The following is a 23,840-nucleotide window of genomic DNA, read 5'->3' as shown; positions in this document are numbered from 1 at the left end:
GGTTGTCGTGGTCGGAATTCGTCTCTGCTGCCACTTGGGGTGGCTGCCGGGCTGCCGCTGAACCGATTCATAGACCGCCACTGTTCCAGTTCATCCGCTCCTTCTTTGTTCGGTAAGCATTTTCGATTTAAAAGCTCTCTAGTTACTATTCTGTCATCATACACTAAGGTTTTGCGGCATCAATTGCTATGAGATTGAGTTTCTATTGTTATGTGTCGCAATTAGTGTTGTTGTGGTTACCGCGGAAGTGGCTTGGAGCCAAGGTTGCGGTTGTTGATGATCTCGATTTAAGATAGGAGGTTCCTGTGACGCGTTTGGGTTATGGAATTGCGTTTTGAGGTAGGGGCGCTTTCCAAAAACTATAGTTTATTATTGAAATTATTACATATAGATACTGATGTGAGACAATGTATTTGGTGATTGTATAAGCCTTATGTGATGTTGATTGTCCTGGATGAATGTAATTATTATTTGGTTTTGATGAATGGATTGTTGTGTGGATTTGTAAAATGAAATGCTTTTGGAGTTGATTCTTTTAAAGCTTTGATATCTGAGTTTAATCTGTTGAGGATTGATTTGAATTGAGTTAATTATTTTGATGATGTGAAAAGTCAAATGCACTTTTGAATTCAGCCTGGTTTACTTTAAATGACTTGGTATTGGACAAATGATTTGTTATTGAGCCATTTCTTTAAAGTTTTGGAAACGAGTTAAATCGGTTGATATTGAGTTGATTTTGAAATGGTTTCCTTGAGATATGCCACTGAGGCGACTGTTGGATTTAGCTTGCTTTTGATTTGATTTCTGGTTTTGAGATGTTGAGAAGAAATAAAAAACGGTTTAGTTGGGACCCGAACCGGGTGGCAAAAGTCCAAGTTTTAGGGGAGGTGCTGTCGAAATTTCTACAAAATCCTAGTCTTGGTTGAAAAGTTATTTAAAAGGGGTTGGATTTGAGAAGTTGTATTATTTGATTTATCAAAAGAATATTTATGTTTTCAAGCTTAATTTATTTAGTGAACGTTATGCCTTGAGTTCGACTTATTTAGAAATGAACTATTTTTACCGTTTGAATCACTGAAGTAAAGAATGATGCTCTAATATTGATTTCAATATAAAAAGGAGCTTTTCGTGATTTCAAAGGAATCTAGACTTTTGATTGAGTAACTAAGTTTGAGGCATTTTTGGAAGAGTTAGAAAAATGGGTTCCAAAAAGAAACCTGAAAGTGGTTTGTTCAAATGAACCGGTTCCTTTTCAAATGAGTTGATTTTTGGACCGATTGGAACTTGTGATTTTGTATGGTCGGTTTCATAATAAATTTAGTTTTATTTACTTGAACCGAGAATCCATGATTTTAAGAGTTTCAATGAATTTTAAGGAATTGATATAGGTTGACCTTCCCTAAAGACTTGGGACTCTGCCGAGAAGCTTTTGTTATAAAATCCCATTGTTGGATGGGTGATTTTGAATACTTTGAAATAAATTTTTAACTTGCCATGGTTTTGGAAGTTTTGGAAAGAGAATGCTGAGAGTGGCTTTATTTTAAAAAGGAAACTCACCTTGAGTAAATTTGACTTATGAGCCTGAGATGATTTGAGAAATGAGATCTTGAAAGTAAAGGCTGAAAAGAGTTGAAATTTGATTTCAAAGTGAATTGGCTTGAGAAAAGTGATTTATGGTTTAAATGCCGGTTTTATGAATTTGATGATGTTGAATGGTGGAAGTGCTGTTTTGTTATGGGCCGGAATGGCTATGTATGATTATGAATATTGGCTGGTTTTGGATTGAACTGTGAGCCGGAATGGCTGTGTATGATATTGATTTATGGTTGATTGCCAAATGAATTATGGACCGTATGGCTGACTATGAATTTTGAATTTAAGCCGGATGGCTGAGATGGATGTTGATCCATGGCTGGGACTAAATAAATATTTGCTTGAGATACCTGGGTAGTAGCAAGGGTTGTGGTTCGTCCTACTTGCTCCAGGTCAGAGACTGTGACGCCTGGGTAGTAGCGGTAGTATTGGTGATTCCACTCGCTCCAGGTTGAGCTTTTAAACACCCGCCTGAGTAGTAGCCGCAGTAGTGGTTATTCCACTGGCTCTGGGTTGAGTGGGTAGTAGCAATGGGGTTGTAGCTCAAACCTACGTGTCGGGTTGGCTATATAACTGACAGATGATATCATCAGCCACTAGGGACAGGCATGCATCATATGCATCTATGTGACATTTTTTAGGTGTGCATCTTGTACTTAGTTTGCCTATATGATTAACTGCTAATTGTTTTACTTGCTGTAACTGTTTGTTTGTGCTTGAACTCCCTATCTGTGTTTGCAACTGGGACTCTGTTGGATTGTGATGATTTGGTTGATGGTTGGATTGATTAGGCCTAGGGCCGTGGTTGGATTGAGATGGACCGACGGTTAGTCTCGATTTTGTGTTTCTGGTTTGGAATAAAATATGAAAGGCTATTTTGGTTCAGCATAGATAAACCGTTTTGAAAGGCTTTTGATGTTTTGAAAATTGAAGGGTTCCTCTTTCAGAAAAGATTTCCGACTTTACTTTTAGTGTAAACCGTTGTTTTTGAAAAGAGGCATAAGACGGTTATTAATCACTGGTACGGTTTATCTTCATGTATCCTATTTCAGTAATTCCCAAAAACCCTCTACTGAGAACCCTTTCGAGGATGATGTTCTCACCCCCTACATTTTTTCCCTTTCAGGATATGGGTGCTGAAGTCACGAAGAGTTTATTTATTTGTTGTTGAGATGTTCTGTATTGCTTCAGATTATTATTTTTGTACCCTCGCCTTTATCTTGATTTATTTTGTAAGAGGGGTAGGAATTGTATTAGATAATGCTTGTGATATTATTTATATCTATGTATATATATATATGAATGTACTTTTTATGAGTTTTTGTAAGTTGTATGGTATCTATGGATGTACGTTATCGAACGAAAGTAATTTTGGGAGCGGTATTGCGGTTTACAGTTTTAAACAGGCTCATATTTTAGTATTAAATAGTATAAGTATCGTCATAATGTCCGAGCTATCAGAGTTGCGCAGCCGGAAGCGTGAGCTTTGGTAGTTAGGGTGTTACAGGTTCAACCACAAAGGCAGCTAAATCCAGCCATGAAAGAAGTGGTGCAGAAAGAGGTCACCAAGTTACTAGAGGCTGGGATTATTTATCCTATTTCTGATAGCCCCTGGGTGAGCCCTGTCCAAGTTGTGCCCAAAAAAGGAGGCATGACAGTGGTTCATAATGAAAAAAATGAACTGGTTCCTACAAGAACAGTTACAGGGTGGCGCATGTGTATTGACTACAGAAGGCTCAATACAACCACCAGAAAGGATCACTTTTCTTTATCATTCATAGACCAGATACTACAAATACTAGCAGGTCATGATTATTACTGCTTTTTGGATGGCTATTCAGGTTACAACCAAATTGCAGTAGGTCCCCAGGATCAAGAGAAAACAGCATTCACATGTCCATCTGGGGTATTTGCTTACAGAAGGATGCCATTTGGGCCGTGTAATGCACCTGCAACCTTTCAGAGATGCATGCTCTCTATTTTCTCTGATATGGTGGAAAATTTTCTGGAAGTCTTCATGGATGACTTCTCAGTATATGGAGACTCATTCAGCTCCTGTCTTGATCACCTGACACTAGTCCTAAAAAGATGCCAAGAGACTAACCTAGTTTTAAACTGGGAAAAATGTCACTTTATGGTGACTGAAGGGATTGTCCTTGGGCACAAGATTTCGAACAAGGAAATAGAGGTGGATCAAGCTAAGGTAGAGGTAATTGAAAAATTACCACCACCTGCCAATGTTAAGGCAATCAGAAGCTTTCTGGGGCATGCAGGATTCTATAGGAGGTTTATAAAGGATTTTTCAAAAATTGCAAAATCTCTGAGCAACCTGCTAGCTGCTGACACGCCATTTGTAATTGACACAGAGTGTCTGCAGGCGTTTGAGACTCTGAAAGCTAAGCTGGTCACATCACCAGTTATTTCTGCACCAGACTGGACATTGCCATTTGAGCTAATGTGTGATGCCAGTGACCATGCCATTGGTGCAGTACTGGGGCAGAGGCATGACAAGCTTCTGCATGTCATTTATTATGCTAGCCGTGTTTTAAATGATGCCCAGAAAAATTACACAACCACAGAAAAAGAATTACTTGCAGTGGTTTATGCCATTGACAAGTTTAGATCATACTTAGTATGATCAAAAGTGATTGTGTACACTGACCATGCTGCTCTTAAATATCTACTTACAAAGCAGGATGCAAAACCCAGGCTCATAAGATGGGTGTTGCTTCTGCAAGAGTTTGATATAGAAATAAGAGACAGAAAAGGGACAGAAAACCAAGTGGCTGATCATCTGTCCTGGATAGAACCAGTAGAAGGGGCGCCCTTTCCCTCTATTGAGATCTCTGAAACCTTTCCGGATGAGCATTTGTTCGCCATTCAGGAAACACCATGGTTTGCTGACATTGCAAACTATAAAGCTGCAAGGTTCATACCGAAAAAGTACAGCAGGCAACAAAAGAAAAAATTAATTACTGATGCAAAGTACTACTTGTGGGATGAACCCTATCTCTTTAAGAGATGTGCAGACGGAATAATTCATAGGTGTGTACCTAGAGAAGAAGCACAGAAGATCTTATGGCATTACCATGGGTCACAATATGGAGGCCATTTTGGAGGTGAGCGAACAGCCACCAAGGTCCTCCAATGTGGCTTCTACTGGCCTACACTCTATAGAGATTCCCGAGAGTTTGTACGTAACTGTGACAGTTACCAAAGAACTGGTAATCTGCCTCATGGTTATGCCATGCCTCAATAAAGAATCTTGGAGATTGAGTTGTTTGATGTATGGGAAATTGACTTCATGGGACCTTTCCCACCATCATACTCAAACACTTATATTCTGGTGGCAGTTGACTATGTATCAAAATGGGTAGAGGCCATTGCCACACCCACTAATGATACTAAAACAGTGCTGAAGTTCCTCCAGAAACATATCTTCAGCAGGTTTGGTGTCCCTAGAGTACTAATCAGTGATGGGGGCACTCACTTCTGCAACAAATAGCTTTACTCTGCCATGGTCCGGTATGGGATTAGCCACAAGGTGGAAACTCCATATCATCCACAGACAAATGGGCAAGCTGAAGTTTCTAACAGAGAACTAAAAAGAATCCTGGAAACGGACTGTAAGTACCCGTAGAAAGGATTGGGCAAGAAGCTTGGATGATGCTCTGTGGGCTTACAGAACAGCATTCAAGACTCCTATAGGGACCTCTCCATACCAGCTTGTGTATGGTAAGACCTGTCATCTGCCCGTGGAACTGAAACATAAGGCCTACTGGGCAACCAAATTCCTAAACTTTGATGCCAAATTAGCTGGAGAAAAAAGATTGCTCCAGCTGCATGAGCTAGAGGAATTCAGACTCACTGCTTTCGAAAATGCCAAGCTTTATAAAGAGAAATAAAAAAGGTGGCATGACAGAAGGCTGTCATCTAGAGTCTTTGAACCAGGACAAAATATTCTATTATTTAACTCTAGGCTCAGGCTATTCCCCGGAAAACTGAAATCCCGGTGGAGGGGACCATATGTGATTGCAAGTGTATCACCATATGGCTATGTGGAGCTTCAAGACATTGATTCTAATAAGAAGTTCATTGTTAATGGACAGAGAATCAAACATTATCTTGAAGGCAATGTTGAGCAAGAGTGCTCAAGGCTGAGGCTAGATTAAAAGCTCAGCAAGGTCCAGCTAAATACAATAAAGAAGCGCTTGCTGGGAGGCAACCCAGCCATTAGCAAAACTTTTTCTGTTATTTTATTTTATTTTATTCTTTATTTTATTTATTTTTTAAATTATATAAGTTCAATATTAATAATCTTCAAGGTAAAGAATCAATTCCATAAATTCACAGGGTTACAGAAGGATTCAGAGCACAAGACAGCAAAAAGAAGCTCACTGGTGCGAAAAAAAAGCCAGTAAGAGCTGTTTTGGGCGTTAAACGCCCAAAAGGAGCATCTACTGGGCGTTTAACGCCAGTAGAGATAGCCATCTGGGCATTAAACGCCAGAAAGAAGCAGCTTCTGGGCGTTTAACGCCAGATTTACAGCATCCTGGGTGTTCAGAAAAACGCTCAGACCAAGCACCAATTGGGCGTTAAACGCCCAAAACATGCAGCAGTTGGGCGTTTAACGCTAGGATTGTGGGGAGTAGGCAATTTCGTTTTCATTTCAAATTTTTTTTCAATTTTCATGTTTCAATTCATGATTTCTTACAAATCCTAAATTTTCAAATTCCTTTTCAAAAGATATCAAATGTATCTTAATTCATAAACCCTTTTTAATCCTCTTCAAATTATATTCAAATCCTTTTCAAAACAAATCTATCTCCTTTCTTATCTTTTTCAACTTATCAATATCTTTTTCAAATCTTCACAATATCTTTTTCAAAACAAAGCTATCTTTTTCAAATATCTTTCACATTATTCATATCTTTTAAATTTTAAAGTACATCATTTTCCTATCATACTTATCTTTTACAAATCATATCTTCTATCATATCTTTTCAAAAGTTTTCGAAAACCCACCCCCCTTCCCTTTAAATCCTCGTTCGGCCTCCCCCTCTCTTCCACAATTCGAACTTGGCTCTCCCTCTATCCCTCTCCTTTCTTTTCTTTTGCTTGAGGACAAGCAAACCTCTAAGTTTGGTGTGTTTATCCGTGATCACTAAGCCAACACCCACTAAGATCATGGCTCCTAAAGGAAAACAAACCAACTCAAGAGGCAAGAAAGAAAATATTCCAAAACCACTTTGGAATCAAGGAAAGTTCTTAACCAAAGAACATTCAGACCATTACTACAGAATAATGGGTCTAAGGTCAGTGATCCCAGAAGTTAAATTTGATCTGAAAGAAGACGAATATCCGAAAATCCAAGAGCAAATTCGAAACAGGAGCTGGGAAGTCCTAGCTAATCCTGAAACAAAGGTGGGAAGAAACATGGTTCAGGAATTCTATGCTAATCTATGGCAGACGGACAGGCAAAGAATAGCGGAAACTGCATTCTATGACTATAGAACTCTGGTCAGAGGGAAGATTGTTCACACCCACCATGACAAAATAAGGGAGATTTTCAAGCTGCCTCAACTGTAAGATGACCCAGACTCCTTTAATAGGAGAATGATGAGATCAAACCTGAGCTTGGGCAAAATCCTAGAGGACATATATCTCCCTAGAGCTAAATGGACAACCAACACAAAGGGTGCCCTGAACCAACTCAAAAGAGGAGATCTCAAACCAGTCGCCAGAGGCTGGCTGGACTTCATTGGGCGCTCTATACTGCCCACTAGCAACAGCTCTAAAGTCACCATCAGAAGAGCAGTAATGATTCATTGCATTATGCTAGAAAAAGAAGTGGAAGTTCATCAGCTGATTGCTTGTGAGCTCTACAAAATTGCAAACAAGAACTCCAAAGATGCCAGATTGGCTTACCCAAGCTTGGTCTCCCTGTTATGTAAAGATGCTGGGATAAAAATGGGAGTAGATGAGTACATCCCAGTGGAGCTACCAATCACCAAAAAGTCTATGGAAGGACAACAAGTGCAGGACGACCCCATCAAGAGGAGAGCACAGGAGTTCCTCCCGGAAATCCCTCAAATTGAATACTGGGAGTGCCTAGAAGCATCTGTCACCAAGTTGCAAGAAACTGTGGATCAACTGAAGGAAGAACAGCAAAATCAAAACAGCAAGCTCTGCAAACTGCTTAGAGAACAAGAAGAGCAAGGGCGTGAACTGAAGGAACTAAAACGTCAGAAACTATCTCTTGAAGGACCAAGCACTCCACAGACCAAAGAGGCATCCACCTCCCAAATTCAAGGTTGTTGAGTTCTAATCTTAGCCTTAACTCTGTGATAATTGTTCTTATTAGAAATTTACCTTAGAAGTTATATATGAGTAGTAGTAATTAGTATCTCTATTTTGATTCTATCTCCAATTAAGCTATAATTTATTTTTCTCATCATCATTAAACATGAATAAAATAGCAGATTTTCTTTAGAATAAGGAGGCAATATTTTTTCGAGTTTTTAATAAGGAAAATTCTAATTATTTACATGTGGTGGCAATGCTTTTTGTCTTCTGAATGAATACCTGAACAGTACATGTTTTTTATGTTGAATTTGATGAATATTAAAATTATTGGCTCCTGAAAGAATGATGAACAAGAAAAATGTTATTGATAATCTGAAAAAATCATAAAATTGATTCTTGAAGCAAGAAAAGCAGTGAATACAAAAGCTTGCGCATAAAAAAAAAGCAAGCAGAAAAAGCCAATGGCCCTTAAAACCAAAAGGCAAGGGTAATAAAAAGGATCCAAGGCTTTGAGCATTAGTGGATAGGAGGGCCTAAAGGAATAAAATCCTGGCCTAAGCGGCTAAACCAAGCTGTCCCTAACCATGTGCTTGTGGCGTGAAGGTGTCAAGTGAAAACTTGAGACTGAGCGGTTAAAGTCAAGATCCAAAGCAAAAAACAGAGTGTGCTTAAGAACTCTGGACACCTCTAATTGGGGACTTTAAGCAAAGCTGAGTCACAATCTAAAAAGGTTCACCCAACTATGTGTCTGTGGCATTTATGTATCCGGTGGTAATACTGGAAAACAAAGTGCTTAGGGCCACGGCCAAGACTCATAAAGTAGCTGTGTTCAAGGATCAACATACTAAACTAGGAGAATCAATAATACTATCTGAATTCTGAGTTCCTATGGATGCCAATCATTCTGAATTTCAAAGGATAAAGTGAGATGCCAAAACTGTTCGGAAGCAAAAAGCTACTAGTCCCGCTCATCTAATTAGAATCTGAGCTTCACTCAAAACTCTGAGATATTATTGCTTCTTAATTTCTCTTTACCCTATTTTATTTGTCTAATTTCTTGGGGACAAGCAACAGTTTAAGTTTGGTGTTGTGATGAGCGGATATTTTATACGCTTTTTGGGATTAACTTCATGTAGTTTTTAGTATGTTTTAGTTAGTTTTTAGTATATTTTTATTAGTTTCTAGGCAAAATTCATATTTCTGGACTTTACTATGAGTTTGTGTAATTTTCTGTAATTTCAGGTATTTTCTGGCTGAAATTGAGGGAGCTGAGCAAAAATCTGATTCAGGCTGAAAAAGGACTGCTGATGCTGTTGGATTCTGACCTCCCTGTACTCGGAATGGATTTTTTGGAGCTACAAAAGTCCAATTGGTGTGCTCTCAATTGCGTTGGAAAGTAGACATCCAGAGCTTTCTAGCAATATATAATAGTTCATACTTTGCTCAAGGATAGATGACGTAAACTGGTGTTCAACACCAGTTCCATGTTGCATTCTGGCATTAAACGCCAGAAACAGGTTACAAATTGGAGTTAAACGCCAGAAACAGGTTACAACCTGGCGTTTAACTCCAGAAACAGCCTAGGCATGTGTAAAGCTTAAGTCTCATCTCCAGCACACACCAAGTGGGCCCCGAAAGTAGATTTTTGCACCATCTATCTTAGTTTACTCATTTTCTGTAAACCTAGGTTACTAGTTTAGTATTTAAACAACTTTTAGAGATTTATTTTGTATCTCATGACATTTTAGATCTGAACTTTGTACTCTTTGACGGCATGAGTCTCTAAACTCCATTGTTGGGGGTGAGGAGCTCTGCTGTGTCTCAATGAATTAATACAATTATTTCTGTTTTCTATTAAAACACGCTTGTTTCTATCTAAGATGTTCATTCGCACTTCAATATGATGGATGTGATGATTCGTGACACTCATCACCATTCTCAACCTATGAACGCGTGCCTGACAACCACCTCCGTTCTACCTTCGATTGAATGAATATCTCTTGAATTCCTTAATCAGAATCTTCGTGGTATAAGCTAGAATCCATTGGCAGCATTCTTGAGAATCCGGAAAGTCTAAACCTTGTCTGTGGTATTCCGAGTAGGATTCAGGGATTGAATGACTGTGACAAGCATCAAACTCACAAGGGTTGGGCGTAGTGACAGACGCAAAAGGACCAATGGATCCTATTCCAGCATAAGTGAGAACCGACAGATGATTAGCCGTGCGGTGACAGCGCACCTAGACCATTTTCACTGAGAGGACGGATGGTAGCCATTGACAACGGTGATCCACCAACATACAGCTTGCCATAGGAGGAACCTTGCGTGCATGAAGAAGAAGACAGGGAGAAAGCAGAGATTCAGAAGACAAAGCATCTCCAAAACTCCAACATATTCTCCATTACTACAGAATAAGTATTTATTTCATGCTCTTTTATTTCTCGCAATTCAAACTGATAATTATAATTGATATCCTGACTAAGAGTTACAAGCTAACCATAGATTGCTTCAAGCCAACAATCTCCGTGGAATTTGACCCTTACTCACGTAAGGTATTACTTGGACGACCCAGTGCACTTGCTGGTTAGTGGTACGAGTTGTGAAAAGTGTGATTCACAATTTGTGCACCACTAACACCTGGAGGAACTTTAACTTTGATATTTTTCTTAACTTGAATACATCCTTCACCGCTGCATTTGCATCAATATTCAGATATGATTTCACCATCACCTCCACAGGTTGAGCAAAATGAAACCTATAATACTGAAAAATGGGATTAGAAATACGTTTTCATGTACACATCATGTAAGAAAATCTGCATAAGAATAAAGAATAACTAACAAATTAATATAAACAATTGATATAAGAACATAACTAATTATTCTCAAAGGTGAAAATGAGGCAGGTATCAATGACTCAGGAGAAAATGCACATGCCAAATCAATGTAGAAACTTCTTTGGAAGACACAGGTCAATGCATCAATCATACAATACATTATTAAGGTTTTTCTTTTATTTCTTTTACTTCATATCAGGTAGCAGGGCATACAAATCAAGAAAAAAAATGATATCATCTCCCCTCAGACATATAACAAATTATTTGTGAGAACAATCCAAAAGGTGTTTGTTCAGTCCTTATCACCTGACCCCTCCCACGACTAGTTGAACATATTTTCATTTTAGAGCCAATCTTTGCTCCAATACCACTATATACTTCACATGTTTCCAAATGAGAAAGGTCAAATTCCTTTCTCTATTCTGAAAATTGCCTTTCTCTATTCATGTGATCTGAGTAAAAGTGCTGATAAAGAATTCAAATATATATATATCATTATATAATATTTTAAAAAATAACAGAAATTTGTTCAGGATTTGGACTTAGAAATAGGGATGGTCCTTGGAAACAGGCTTATTTGGGTATTGCTTAAAACTAAACGGATCTCATGTCATGCGGGAATCACGCTACTATGCTGTTAAATAAAAATTTGATATTATTTAACTTAATTATTATTAATTATGATGAAGCTATGAAAATAACTTGGTATAACTTGATATTATTTAACTTAATTATTATTTGGCTAGCTTTCAAACATGATGAAGTTTTTTTTTTCTTTTTTTCTTTTGTGTTTGTGTAAAAGAAAAGGGAAGGGTGGGAGTAATATTTTGTTACACCAAATTGGCAAAATCCCAGAAATCCTTTTGACCACTACTAATGGAGATAAAAAGAAGGGTAAAGTACTAAATTGGTCCCCTATGTTTGGGCATAATTCTGTTTTAGTCCTTAAGGTTTAAAGTGTTCTATTTGAATCCAAAAAAGTTTTATTTAGCATCAATTTAGTCCCACAGTGAGGTCAAAATTAAATAATTAACAAAATGTCTTGCATAACAACAGTACAAGAACAAAATCGATAATCTGGAGAATAAGTACAAGCTCCAGAGGCATAAAATCAACTATTGATATATCAATATATTTATTTATTATTTTTTTATAATATAAATAAAATATTTTCTATAAAACTAAAGAAAATGATAAATAAATGTATTGATGCATCAATGGTTGATTTTGTGCCTTTGGAGCTTGTACTTATTCTCCATATTATCGATTTTGTTCTTGAACTGTTGTTATGTAGGATATTTTGTTAATTATTTAATTTTGACCTCACTGTGGGACTAAATTGATGCTAAATGAAACTTTTTTGGATTCAAATAGAACACTTTAAACCTTAAGGACCAAAACAGAATTACGCCCAAACCTAGGGGACCAATTTAGTACTTTACCCTAAAAAGAATAAAGTCTTGTTAAGTAAAAAAGTTTCTAGTACAAATTTCATAATTCTTAAATTCGCAAAGAAGCAGTAAAAAAGTAACATATAGATAACAAATGATTGCATCAAGTATATTTTAAGTAACATATATATTTTAAAGAGATATTTATTACTTATTGTTCCAAACATAACCATTTAAGTCTTTTCATCTTTTAAGTACATATATCTCTCCCCTCCCTCTTCATTTGGATTTCCTAACAAAGTCAACTCTTAATAAAAAAAATGACAATTCATTTCATTTATGTTCAGATTGTATTGAAAAGGTGTTTCATATAAAAAAAATAATAATTGAATACTTCTGATAAATCATGAACCTACTAGACAGATAACAAAATTAAATGTCCACCTATATAAATATACTAGTAGTTCTTGTCTAACTAAGGCCTTACACAAAATCATAACTTACCATCATTTGGCTCTAAGACTAGTGCTTTTTTAAAGCTTTCAGTTGTAGCATCTATGTCATAGAGTGCCATATGTGCCTAGTAAGTCCAAATCCACACAGTTATCATAAAGGAAAGTGGGATAGATTTAAAAAAATATAGCAAAAAAATCTCTTCAATTTAGATATCAACCTGTCCTTGCCGGAATAATGCTTTGACATTGTTGTCTTCTCCACGCAGTGCAAACTTAGTATCGAATAATGCTCCTTTAAGATCTCCTAATTTTAATTTACATGCCTACAAAATTGTATAGCAGAAAAACAACATTAAAGAGAAGCACAAACACAACAGAGAAAAAGAAAGGGGGTGACAGGGGGAGAGAATCAGTTATATTATGCAGATTAGAAACAGGACTTGATGAAAAATGCATTAAAATGAATGCATTTTGAAGTATAGAAATAGTAACTTAAACTTACAGAACTATTTGTAAAAATTTGAGACTTAGTTTTCCTCAAGGCTATGCTTTTCTCTGCAAAATTGTAAGGATGTTACCATAAGTGGATGAAGTGGTGAGCATCTGCAGAATAATCACTATACAATTCATTCATTCATTTGTAGAAAAAACTAGCATACCTCCATTAATCCCTTCTTTCTCCCAACAAACATCTAAGTAGCTCCAATATAATATAACTACTTATAATTTTGTCAATGCGGAGCTCCAAAGAGGGATATTTCAGTTTGACTCTTCTCCAAAACACACTAAGTTGACCTATAAGTACAAAAATTGAAGTTTCAAGCTCATACTTCCTGAAAGAAGAGAAAACAATTTCATCAAATAACAGAACCTAATTTTTACTAAAAGAAATTAAACTTTTACTTTCTCAACCAAAAGGAATTAAACTTTTACCTTCTCAACCAAAAGGCAATTTATGTTAACAAAAATAAAGAGACAAACTCATAATTAAATTTTTACCTCTCCAGCCCCAAAGAAGAGGAAACTATGATTAGCTAAGTTTTTTCAGACTAATTTCAGGGCTGCGACAAGTCCAGCAAGGACCACCGACGCTGTTCCCTCCAACAAACCAGGGAATTATAAGAGATAATCATTGGTTAACAAAATAGAAGAGTTGGTCAGAGAAATTAAAAATAAGTTGTACTAGTACTAAACCATTCTTTTGTGTCCAAATTTTGAAAATATAAAAAAAATATACTTTATTTCACCCAAAATGACTATGAAATTTTTTTAATATTAAGTAGAGTGACAGTAATAGATCAGAGGATGCAAGTATACCTCTAATTTGCCAAAAAATTATAATAATCAAAATATCAGTGCAAAAAGTAAAAGCAAAAAGAGAGCATTTAACGATAATAAGGTTCTAAGTTCTAAGTCTATATATTATTCATTAAAATGAGAGAAAGTTCTTATAACAGATTGGATTGATCCATGAAACAAATGAATTGTATTTACCAAATAACCCCCACCAACTCAATCAATGAATGAATTAACACGAATTGGTTTCCTCATGGACTATATATATTGAATACCATAAAGTATAACACATAATGTAACACCCTACCATACAGAGTCTTATGCTTAAGTCATAATTCAGAGATGGCAAGGTATTAGGACCTCTAAAACAAAAATTTAGTACGTATAGTAGTATGAATGATTGATTATAACTAGGAGCCTTATAGAAAAAGGGGTAAAAAAAAATCGTAACTCGAAACGCAACACTCCAATCGATAACGTAACGAGCAAAGGATAAGCTAGCGCAAGATCATATATATAAAGAGTGTCAAAAACGAGAATATCAAGACTCAAAATCCGGCTGCGAAGATAACCGGTCCGAGCATAGCAATATATACATATAATAAAATAAGAAAAACCCCAAAGGAAACCCAAAGGGACACAAATACATAAAACATATTCTCCAAAATCTCCCATAAGAGGAGTCATCACAGTTTGTATTATTTAATGGAGATAAAAGTATCTAAACAAGATATATAACCCAAAACAGAGTCCCGAGAACAAAGGATCTTCGCTAAATCCAGAAGTCTCCAATATGCCTCAACGAGAAGCCTCGCGTCCTGCATCTGAAAACCACAAAATCTGCATGGGTGAGAACCAGAGGTCCCCAGTACGGTAACAGCTTCCACATATATAATACATAATAATAGAGGAAAGCCGAAGGCAATCCTGGAACTTCCTCCAGATAATATCAAAGCTTATAAACAAGCTAAACCGTAAGTGGCAACTGACTAAAGATTCTTCAGTCTAACTAATACTTCCCTTTCCAATTCCTTCAGACCTCCCAACCAGCAGCAGGAGTATAATATAGCAAACACAGTTATATCAGACAAGAAATTTACAAATAGGAACAGATAGGGCATTTAGACAATTAGCAAGTAATATGCAGTCAAATAGGCAATCTCAAACAATTCATGTAGTATGCTCATGATGCATGCCTGTCCCTAGTGGCTGATGATATCATCTGTCGGTTATAGAGCCAACCCGACAAGTCCTGGTAGCTAACCATTGGACTGTCCCTCTGTCGTGCATCCCCAACTCGAGTTATACTCATCATAAACTTGATCATAATCATGATCCATATCCATCACCCTCACTGGTGAATATTTATCCATCACCATCACTGGTGAATATTTACGGGGGCGAGCTCATCCGGGCCTTTCACAGTGCCCGGCCACACTTACGACATTGGGTTAACAGAGCTTCGAGTCTCAACCTGGAGCACGTGGTGGCTAGCCACTACTACTACCCAGGGAAACCCTCATCTCCAATGGTGGAAGTGCAAACATTCACAATTCATTCAACAGCATATATGCATTTATACTTAGTCATAAACATGGCTCCGCCGTCACACGGCAATAATCTAGCCATCCGGCTCACGGTTAAATCCATAACCAGTCAATTCATTAGCAAATACGGCCCTTCGGCCCATGGCACGACAAGCACTTCCACCGCCATTCTCCGCATCTCACATAATCATCTTTGATCCTCAATGATCATTCATTTTTCCCCTTGCTTCACTCGCAAGTTATCACATTCACTAGCCCTTTTTCTCATGCTAGGCATATCATAATGATTTAAGACATAAGTGGTGAGATCGGAGGCTTAGAAGTATGAAATTTGGCTTTTAAAACTCAAAAATCAACTTTGGGATGAAAACAAGGCCATGCGTACGCGCACTCCACGCGCACGCGCGGATGGCCACAAAACTCATCGACGCGCAAGCGTCATTCGCGCGGACGCGCGGGTTGAAAAATAGCCAAGCGACGCGCACGCGTCAGCCACGCATACGCGTGGGTACTCTTACGCCCCAGGCACAAAACTGGCACAACTTTGGCACAACTCTCGGGAAAATGGCTAGGCATTGGGTGCAGCACATTCGGCGCGCCCGCGCACATCACACGCACGCGTGGATGGCGCTTCCTGGAAGAACGGCACGTACGCGCCAAGTGCGCCTACGCGCGGCGGGTCATTCTGCTAAAAATTTTCTAAGTTAAAAACTGCAGAATTCACAGATTCAACCCCCAATCTTCTGACGGTCATAACTCTCTCATTTTAAATCATTTTTTACCCGTTCTTCGAACGGTATGGACATCCCGGATCAAATTTCATTTCTAAACAGATTTGGCACAAATCAGAGATCTGTAGTCCAAGTTATGTCCCATCAAAGTATGCCCAAAAACCATATTTTCATTCAAAACCACAAAGTGCCATTTTCAAAACAAGCTACTTTCAACTCTTTTCAAAATCAATCAAAACATGCCAATTTCAACCCTTCTCTTTGAAATCATTCAAAATGTACCAAAATCAACAACAAGCCATCCTCAATTCACACATTGACATTTTACCAAAATTCCCAAAACTACCTCCAACCATTTTAACACTTCTCAATCAATGGCTAAAGGACAAACACAATCTCATGTCATACATCCTTCTCATCCCAATTTCCAATAATATCAATTTCCAAATCAACCATCATTATACATGATCAACATCATACTCACCATCAATATGGTACTACCCATCAATTCAACCTCAATCATCCATCAAGCATATATCACAACATGCATTTCTCATGTATCACACAATCAAGGCATCAATATTCATAATCACATATATGAACACATCATATATCTCAACCATTCAACAACATCAACAATTCAATGTCTATCTTAGGGCCTCTAGCCTAAGTATTTCCTACCACATTACATATTAGATACGGGAAACCGAAACCATACCTTAGCCGATTTCCCACGCTCAACCGGAGCACTTCCAAACCACTTTTACTCAAGCTCTCAAGGTCTCAACACCTCCAAGAACAGATTTTGTCACACAAAACCCTCTTTCAAGCTTTTCAAAATCACCAATCAAGCTCCAATATTCACATATACACAACCTAAGCCACAATCATCATACCCATACACAACATCTCAATACCCAAACCTCATAGAACAACAAATTACACTAGGGTTGAGAATCTTACCACACCTAAGGTCCAAGGAGACAAGATTAACCTTCTCCTTCAAGAGAGTTGGGTCCTATAACATCAAAGAACCCAAAATCTCAACATTTTTGCTCATGAAACTCGAAATCAAGGGCTGGAATTTCGAACAGTAAAACGTGGCTTACCTCAAGATTGATTGTATGGGTTTTGTAGAGCTCTCCACGATGAACGCGTGGCCATAAACGAAGCGGCAATCGGAGCTCTAGATCAAAAGTTATGGTGGTTTGAAGATCAAGTGAGAGATAGAACTTGAGAGAGTGTTCTTCCCCTCCCTTACTCCATTTCAGCGTGAATATGAGTGTTGTGAGGAGAGAGAGTGCTGAAAACTAGGGTTTTGGTTTAGTTTAGTTGGGCCAAGGGCCCACTTTGGGTCCGGTTGGCCCGGTTTGGCCCATTCGGTCTAATCTTGGTCCGAATTCTATAAAATTGGTACCAAAATTCTCGTCTCAATCTCCTCTATCACATTTAGCCATAAAAATAACATTTTTGGCTTTCTAGAATAAATTCTCATTTATGGATTAATTAGCCGTTAATTAACCGGGTCTTACACATAACAAGACAAATATCACACCTTATGCGTAGTTTTTATTTTGGTAATAATCGACTCATCTTTCTAAACAAGATAAACAAAAAGAAAAGAAAAATGAAGATGATATCAACAAAAGTATGGAACAATAACATAAACCTGAAGTATTTCACTCAAAGCCTCTTCAGGTGCCATTCTAAGACCCCCTTTTCCTAAACTAATCCGCTGAGATAGCACTGCTCAGCTTCAAACAACAAGTAACTCATGAATACACATCAAAGTAAGGCAAAATCAAAGCAAGTGAACCATTTCCTCTCAAATTTACAAAGTCATATATACCTTTAAGATCTACCTTGGTATCAGCTAAAGCAGAAACGATATAAAATCTATTTTTCTTGCCCTATTTGATAAGTATACTAGTTAGGAGAGGAAAATCAAATTGTAAATAAATTAATTGTTTGCTCATGTAGGTGCAAAAAACCACAAATAAATTAATTCATATTATGCAATAAATATGCATAATAACAAGTTATCCATGTTTGCTTCAACCATTTTTTCCTCTTTAGGCCATTAACAAAATTACCACAACTCCATTCTTCGCAGCATCGAGTGCTTCATCATCATCATTATGAAATGTTTCAACGATCCCTTCCTCAGAAACCCTAGCTCCTACAGTTTTAGTAGTTGTAGTTGCTATTTCGCAAAATCTATCATATATTCTGAAATTTTGGATCAATAATTAAGAGATCGAAGGAATTAGAGTAAAATATTTTCAAGAGAACAAAGGAAAAGAGGAAGAAGAACCTACCTCGCGAGCTTGTGGGAGAAGAATCTCACAACACAGTAGCTTGATGGATGAGATTGCCGGCATAGGAGAATGCCACTGGAGGAGATTATCTCAGTAGGAGATGTCACCGGAGGAGACCGTTGCAGGAGGAGATTGTCGTTGGAGGAGAGGTCACCAGGGAAGATTGCCGCTGAGGAAGACGTCGCTGAATGAGGTCACCGTTGGAGGAGGTCGTCGCCGGAGGAAATCGGTCAAAGGAGGTCGTCGTCGGAGGAGATCGGTCAGAGAATCGTCACAGAGAAGATCACTGTGGCAGTGATTCAACGTTTCAACGAAAAATGAGAATTGGATTAGGGTTAGGATTTTTATATAGCAGTGATAATGGCATTTTAAGACCGCCAAAATCAACAAAAACCGCCATTAAATGCAACTCAATTATGGCAAGAAAAAAAACGTCATAATACCCGGATATTACGGCAGTTTTACAAAATCGCCGTAATATTAATGCCATTTTATGTGCCTTTTTTTTGTAGTGTAGATGCAACATCAAACTGATCCAAGCATTCAGCCTCTAATGCCTCATAACTACTGAGTGTCGGCTCTGTAACTGGAAGACCATTCGTCGGAAGACCAAGAATTAACGCCACGTCCTCAAGCGTCATGGCACACTCACCAACCGGAAAATAGAATGTGTGAGTATCAGGGCGCCATCTCTCGATCATAGCATTAATCAATGCTGACTGACATTGAACAACTCCAATTTGTGAAACATGATAAAAGTCGGTGTCCCGTAAATGTCCATCCACTATTTGATTGTACGGATCCGACGGCAAGTAATGGTCATATTACAACATTCGAGAACCCTAAACACAAACATAATATTAATTAGTTAACAAATTAAATTTAAGAGAATAAAATTTTCATTATCAAATAACCAGTAAAACTATTAATCCACAATCAATAAAAATACTAATAACAACACTACATTAATTAATTAACTATTATATTATATACTAATACTCAAATAACTATTCTATTCTATTCTATTCTAACAACATACATACAGTAATAAATCAATTATTAATCATTTATTAAATATTTATATTATACTCATAATAAAAATAATTAATTCAATAATTTTTATTCATAATATTTATTTTACTATCGTACGAAAGCTTAATAATAAACATTATTACTACAATAAATTCATTTATTACTAACAATTAATACTAATTAATTTATTTATTATCACATGTATAACAATCTTAATATTAGTACTATATTCTAATAATAATTAAACCATCAGACGCAGTAATAAGAATTATTATTATTATTACAATAAATTCATTAATAACAATTAATATTAATTATTTTATTTATCATATCTCTATTTTAACAACAGTTATTATTTATTATTGTAATTATCCTATTAATAACAATAATTAAATTATTATTATAATGTACGATAATCCTTCTAAAAAATATTATTACACTAATTCCTATTCTCTAACATTTTCATTATAATTTATTATTATTAATCTCTAAAATTATTTTAATTAAATTAAAATATTTAAAAATTATTACTATACTAATTTCTAACTTTATCGTTATAATAAACTACTAGTTTCTAATATTATAATTATTATTTTAATTAAAATAATTTTTTTTAAAATAAAAATTTACATAGTTAGGATAATCAAGATAATTAACAATGTGGAACTCCGAACGATTGACATCATTTATTCTTCTTTTTGGCATTGCTAAAAATGAATGGTCCAATTTTTTTTTTATTCAAAGCTGGAATTTTATCATCAATAGAGGAGAATGAATGGAATGAAGCTGGTGAGGTTAAAGGTGGATATGTTGTTTCTTTGAAAGTGAAAGGGAATAGGGCATTGAATCAGGTTTGGAGAGTATACATCTTGGTGGGATCAGTAACATACATGCATGACACGAGGCTAGGGAACAAATCGGACGGTTCGATTTGTGTACCTTCCCACCCCTAATCAGATCATTCGATTACTGTCTTCAAATCGGACCGTCCGATTTATTCATCGCGGTCGTCACACCTGCGTGAAGCACCATGAACCCCATAACCCCGTGATACTCCATCTTCGTCCTAATATAAAAAATAAAAAAGTGATTCTATTTACCATCTATTCCCTTCTATTGGTTATCATTAGTAAACGCTCCCAAAATTTAGGTAATGTTTGGTTGAAAAAAAAATGAATAAATTTTTATTTTTTTTAGATATGTTTAGATAAAAAAAATAATAATTTTATTCTTATGTTATAAAATGTATTAAAAAAATAAAGAATAATATTAAAAGTATAAAAAAAATAATTTTTTTTCTTTCTAACATCAGAGAGATAAAAAATTAATAGATTTTACCAATTTTTTTATCTATTTTTCTTTTTTTAATTAAATAATAAAAAATAATTAATTTTTTTTTTCCTTTCTTCCATTTTCTCTTTAAACAAATATATTCTTATCGTCGAGCATTAGCATTCCTCGTTGTATTGTGAAATTTACTATTTTATTTATTTCTTACCATCGATTAACATTGTGAAAATTTATCATCTTATAGCATAATTTAGAAAAGCTTTTATCCAACAACAATATTTGAGAAGATATAAAGAATATCATGCAAAATTGAAAATGGTATAACTATAAACTATAGATACTATTTTATTAAATAAAAAATACTATGTACATTCTGCCATTATATATTTGCATTCATGAAAATTTTTAAGCGGTTTTGTGATGATGTAAAAAAAATATAATTAAGAAATAGTTAACACTTAACATAAAAGTAAAGAAACCTAAATTAAGTGTATTTTCAATATTTCTCTGTGAAAATAATGAGAAGTACAAATTTTCAATTTTTAAGTGAAACTCAAAACAAATTGCAATGATTTTAAGAGAATTCTATAATTAACCGGATACGATCACTTACTGATTTTTTTTGTTATTTTGTTAAAAGAATAAAACAAAGTATATACTTAGTTTTAGACGGAAGATTCATGGCTAAGAATATAGAAATTAAACAATATAGTGAAATCATCTTATGGCGGAGGAAAAGGAAGCATCTAATAATTAACCCGAAGAAAAAAAAATATCTTATGATTAAATTTTCTTTCATGCTATTGAACTCATTTCCTTTCAAAAGATAGTTCCATGAAAATACTTAATTCATTCTAACTTGAAAGACGAAGAATGAAAAACAAAAGTGCTTCACTCAAACCAAATGCGAGAACACCACCTTTACAAAGGGCCAAAAAGAAAAAAAAACAAAACAAAACAAAACAAAACAACATACCACCACTCTCCAATTGATCATTCACCACTTGGGTGATTAAACATATAGCTAGAACACATTTGAATGTTGTGGGACAAAGAAGGCAAAGACAACACAGATTTGATGTCTCGTTCTTGATCTTCATCATCATCAAAGCTAATAAATTCAACACCACCCATTGTGTTACTCTGACTAGCTGTTCTTAATGCATTATGTCCAATAATATGATATGATGATGAAGACGAAGATTCCACGGATGAATTTGAAGAAGTACAACCCATCATGAGCTTCCTCTTCTTGTAATTAGCCTTGAAGCATGCTTGCCTAAGCCTTTTGGTATTGTCCTCAAGTTGCATATCAGGCATTTCTTCCAGAAGCTTCTTTTCCTTCTCCAATATCTCAATTGCATTCCTTAGCTTCTCTTCACTCTCTCTCCCCTCTTCCTTCCCTAGCTCCTTCAATAACCCCATCACACCCCAAAAGAAAACGTTGCACGAATCAGTATCCTTAATTACTACAATAATTAAGGATTAATAATAATAATAATGTAAACTTTTAATTAGTTTATACAATCCATTAACCCCAAAATATGTAAACAATACAAGATTATCTTTAATTTGTTACCTCAAATAATAAAAACAAAAACATAGCATCAACATCAAAACATTAGTATATATGTGTTCATAAAATGCAACAAAAAAAAAAGAATGTGTTCTTAATAGCTTTTAGAATTAGCATCTATATAAGAATAGAATAGAATAATGTGAAGAAATGAAGGGACCTGAACATTAGTGATGAGGGTTTGAAGGCTCATAAGTTTCCGATGGGGCCACCTTCGAATCCCTAACTCTCTGCATCTCTTCTTTAAAAGAGTTAAGCCCACATCAAGTTCCTTCGCTGCTTGAGTTATTGGCATGTAGAAATACTCCGATATCATCTTCCTAGATAACATTTTCGTACTGTTGCTACTTCTCTCTTCTCTACAAACTCGTTTATTCATAACCCTCCGGATGCTCTTATTTTCTTCATTGTTATTGTTGGAAAGTGATGATGATGATGATGAAATTTTTTCCGAACAATCAAAGCCGACATCCACTTCGTTCCAGACAGAAAACCCTTTCTTGATATCATAAAAGTCACAGTCTGCATATATATAAGGACAAGGTATGATACATGTAGCTAGTAGTATAAGAAATTAATAAGAAAAAAAAAAAAAAAAAAAAAAAAAAAAAAAAAAAAAAAACTTTAAGAAACTCATCATCGTGATATATATACCTTTAATAGTTGAAATTGGCTCGATGGAAAGAGTTTCATAAAAAGGAAGTGAAGGGTAACACTCCAACTCGTGTGCCCAACATCCCAGTGGTGGATATTCGTTAGTGTTTCCACTGAAATATAAATTGAAAATGAATAAATGCAGCACAGTGGCAAATAATTCACAAAAAGAAAAGTATATATAGTAGAGTGTTGTAACTTGTAACGATTAGTTAATCTAAATAGATTACCAGAAAGAATAATAATCATAATCATATAAGGAAAATTGGGGGGGAAGTGGGAAAGGATCATCTATTTGTTGAGGGTTGAAGAAGTTGCAAGAAGCCATGAAGATGATGATGAGGGAGAGAATTGATGAAGCGAGGAATATAGTGATTGATTAGTGAGTGAGTGATGAGGGATACGAAGAGAAAGAAGTTGGCAATATATATACGAATGATGATGATAATGATGATGATGAATGGGTGATAATGGAGGGTAATTACTTGGAGAAAGTGCGCAGCCTTCTACCAGTTAAATGGCTTTTAATGCTATTTTTGTGAGTTGTGAGAGTTACAAGGATCTTATTAATTGCATGAATATATAATTCTAATCAACCTGTGTTGATCTTAGCCATTAGATTTGGGTTCAACCTAGCTTTTATATTATTTCATTAGAGTAAATTATTAAAATAACACTCACAAAATTTATATTGCTGACAAAAAAAACCTTAAACCATACTAACAATAAATAAATTTTAAAAAAAAATAAAAATACGATAAAAAAAATTAGATATTAAATATTAAATATATATTCTAAAAAAGATTTTAGAGATC

General features: G+C 35.8%; 1 protein-coding gene and 1 long non-coding RNA gene across 2 annotated transcripts; both read right to left on the bottom strand.

Moving 5' to 3' along the window:
- Positions 1-12,628: 12,628 nt before the first annotated feature.
- Positions 12,629-13,719, bottom strand: LOC140175969 (uncharacterized). The gene is made up of 5 exons (XR_011867085.1): positions 13,581-13,719; positions 13,241-13,414; positions 13,084-13,136; positions 12,800-12,904; positions 12,629-12,706 (listed from the first exon to the last, which is right to left on the bottom strand). It is a non-coding gene; the product is annotated as an uncharacterized lncRNA (long non-coding RNA).
- A 7,754-nt stretch (positions 13,720-21,473) lies between these two features.
- Positions 21,474-23,209, bottom strand: LOC112721719 (protein RKD1-like). Its single transcript, XM_025772755.3, has 3 exons — positions 23,026-23,209; positions 22,532-22,893; positions 21,474-22,205 (listed from the first exon to the last, which is right to left on the bottom strand). The coding sequence occupies exons 2-3, from the start codon at positions 22,748-22,750 to the stop codon at positions 21,789-21,791; spliced, it is 636 nt and encodes a 211-aa protein (XP_025628540.2). The 5' UTR covers positions 22,751-22,893; positions 23,026-23,209; the 3' UTR covers positions 21,474-21,788.
- Positions 23,210-23,840: the final 631 nt, after the last annotated feature.

The sequence above is a fragment of the Arachis hypogaea genome, chromosome 11 (genome assembly GCF_003086295.3).
Source record: "Arachis hypogaea cultivar Tifrunner chromosome 11, arahy.Tifrunner.gnm2.J5K5, whole genome shotgun sequence".
NCBI lineage: Eukaryota > Viridiplantae > Streptophyta > Magnoliopsida > Fabales > Fabaceae > Arachis > Arachis hypogaea.
Note: the sequence above shows the minus strand (reverse complement) of the source record. Positions and strands in the feature narration are given on the sequence as shown.

Coding starts and splice junctions, on each gene's coding strand:
- LOC112721719 (XM_025772755.3), bottom strand. CDS start 22,750: ATGAATAAACGAGTTTGTAGAGAAGAGAGAAGTAGCAACAGTACGAAA. Junction 22,206..22,531: donor CCCTCATCACTAATGTTCAG/GTCCCTTCATTT, acceptor GGGTTATTGAAG/GAGCTAGGGAAGGAAGAGGG.